The sequence below is a fragment of the Octopus bimaculoides genome, chromosome 5 (assembly GCF_001194135.2).
Source record: "Octopus bimaculoides isolate UCB-OBI-ISO-001 chromosome 5, ASM119413v2, whole genome shotgun sequence".
Taxonomy (NCBI): domain Eukaryota; kingdom Metazoa; phylum Mollusca; class Cephalopoda; order Octopoda; family Octopodidae; genus Octopus; species Octopus bimaculoides.
Window position 1 is genome coordinate 13,803,900 of NC_068985.1, and position 1,472 is coordinate 13,805,371.

Here is a 1,472-nt window from a genome sequence, read left to right on the forward strand (position 1 = left end):
TGTGTGTGTGTGTGTGTATGTTTGTGTGTGTGTTTGTCCTCCAACATCGCTTGACAACCGATGCTGGTGTGTTTACGTCCCTGTAACTTAGCAGTTCGGCAAAAGAGACCGATAGAATAAGTACTAGGCTTACAAAGAATAAGTCCTGGGGTCGATTTGCTTGACTAAAGGCAGTGCTCCAGCATGGCCACAGTCAAATGATTGAAACAAGTAAAAGAGTATATAAAAGTATGAAATGAACAAAACCGCTCCCAAAGGACAGGGAGTCACTTATAGAACAAAAATCACAGCATCCCAAAACAATATATTCATAAATCCAGACAAATAAAACATGGTTTACCGTAAAGCCAAATTTTCAAACACTGGATTTAAGGGTAGATCGTATGCTTTGCAAATAATGATAGCTCTGTCAAAAAGTCCAACACTGACTAATATACCAATCATTTCATCAGGTTGTATGGCAGGGCCTGCAAAAGAGTAAAAAAAAGGTAAAAAGAAAACTCATACATTGCTTAATATAATAACTTTGCACAATACCATAATATAAGATGTCATTCAAAATTACTTACAAAAATAGTACAAAAGGATTTTTATAAGGTCAATCCCTTATGTTGTTAAGTCCAAGTCAGGACTGGTTGAACAGATCTATAATCAAAAGCATTCCAGCCATGATTATCTTGTCCTTTTATTCTGCTGATCAATCCCATTGGTTACATTAATGAAATATTAGAATGATTCGCCTGCTCCCAACATTTTACCAATATGACACTTCTAGTACATTCTCTACAACTGTTTGATTACTATACATATAATAATTAGCTTATGTGTCTGTTCACTGTGACACTAATAATATGTTGAAGTGGGAAGGTTCCACGTTGGTTTGGCTTGGACAGTTCAATAGGTCAGACAAATCAAAGAACTGTGTCAGGCTCTAATGTCTATTTTAGTATTGTTTCAATGGCTGGATGCTCTTCCTAATGCCAAAAAATCACAAACTATACTGGATGCATTTTTCTGGTACCAGGACAACTAAACATTGCCTTGCAACTTGCAAGATCAAGGATCTAAAATAGAGCTAACTCACAGCAAAACAATTCTTGTTGTTGTTGCTGTTGGCACTCCGTCGTTTACGACGTCGAGGGTTCCAGTTGATCCGATCAACGGAACAACCTGCTCATTAAATTAACATGCAAGTGGCTGAGCACTCCACAGACACGTGCACCCTTAATGTAGTTCTCGGGGATATTCAGCGTGACACAGTGTGACAAGGCTGACCCTTTGAATTACAGGCACAACAGAAACAGGAAGTAAGAGTGAGAGAAAGTTGTGGTGGAAGAGTACAGCAGGGTTCGCCACCATCCCCTGCCGGAGCCTTGTGGAGCTTTAGGTGTTTTCGCTCACTAAACACTCGCAACGCCCGGTCTGGGAATCGAAACCGCGAATCCGCTGCCCTAACCACTGGGCCATCGCGC

General features: G+C 40.2%; 1 protein-coding gene across 1 annotated transcript in view; it reads right to left on the reverse strand.

Annotated features, from left to right (window-relative positions):
- Window positions 1-336: 336 nt before the first annotated feature.
- Window positions 337-1,472, reverse strand: part of LOC106877220 (nuclear pore complex protein Nup160) — a 52,883-nt gene continuing 51,747 nt past the window's right edge. The window contains exon 30 of the mRNA XM_052968012.1: window positions 337-467. Within this exon, the coding sequence (XP_052823972.1) occupies window positions 337-467 (131 nt within the window). The remainder of the gene's footprint in view (window positions 468-1,472) is intronic.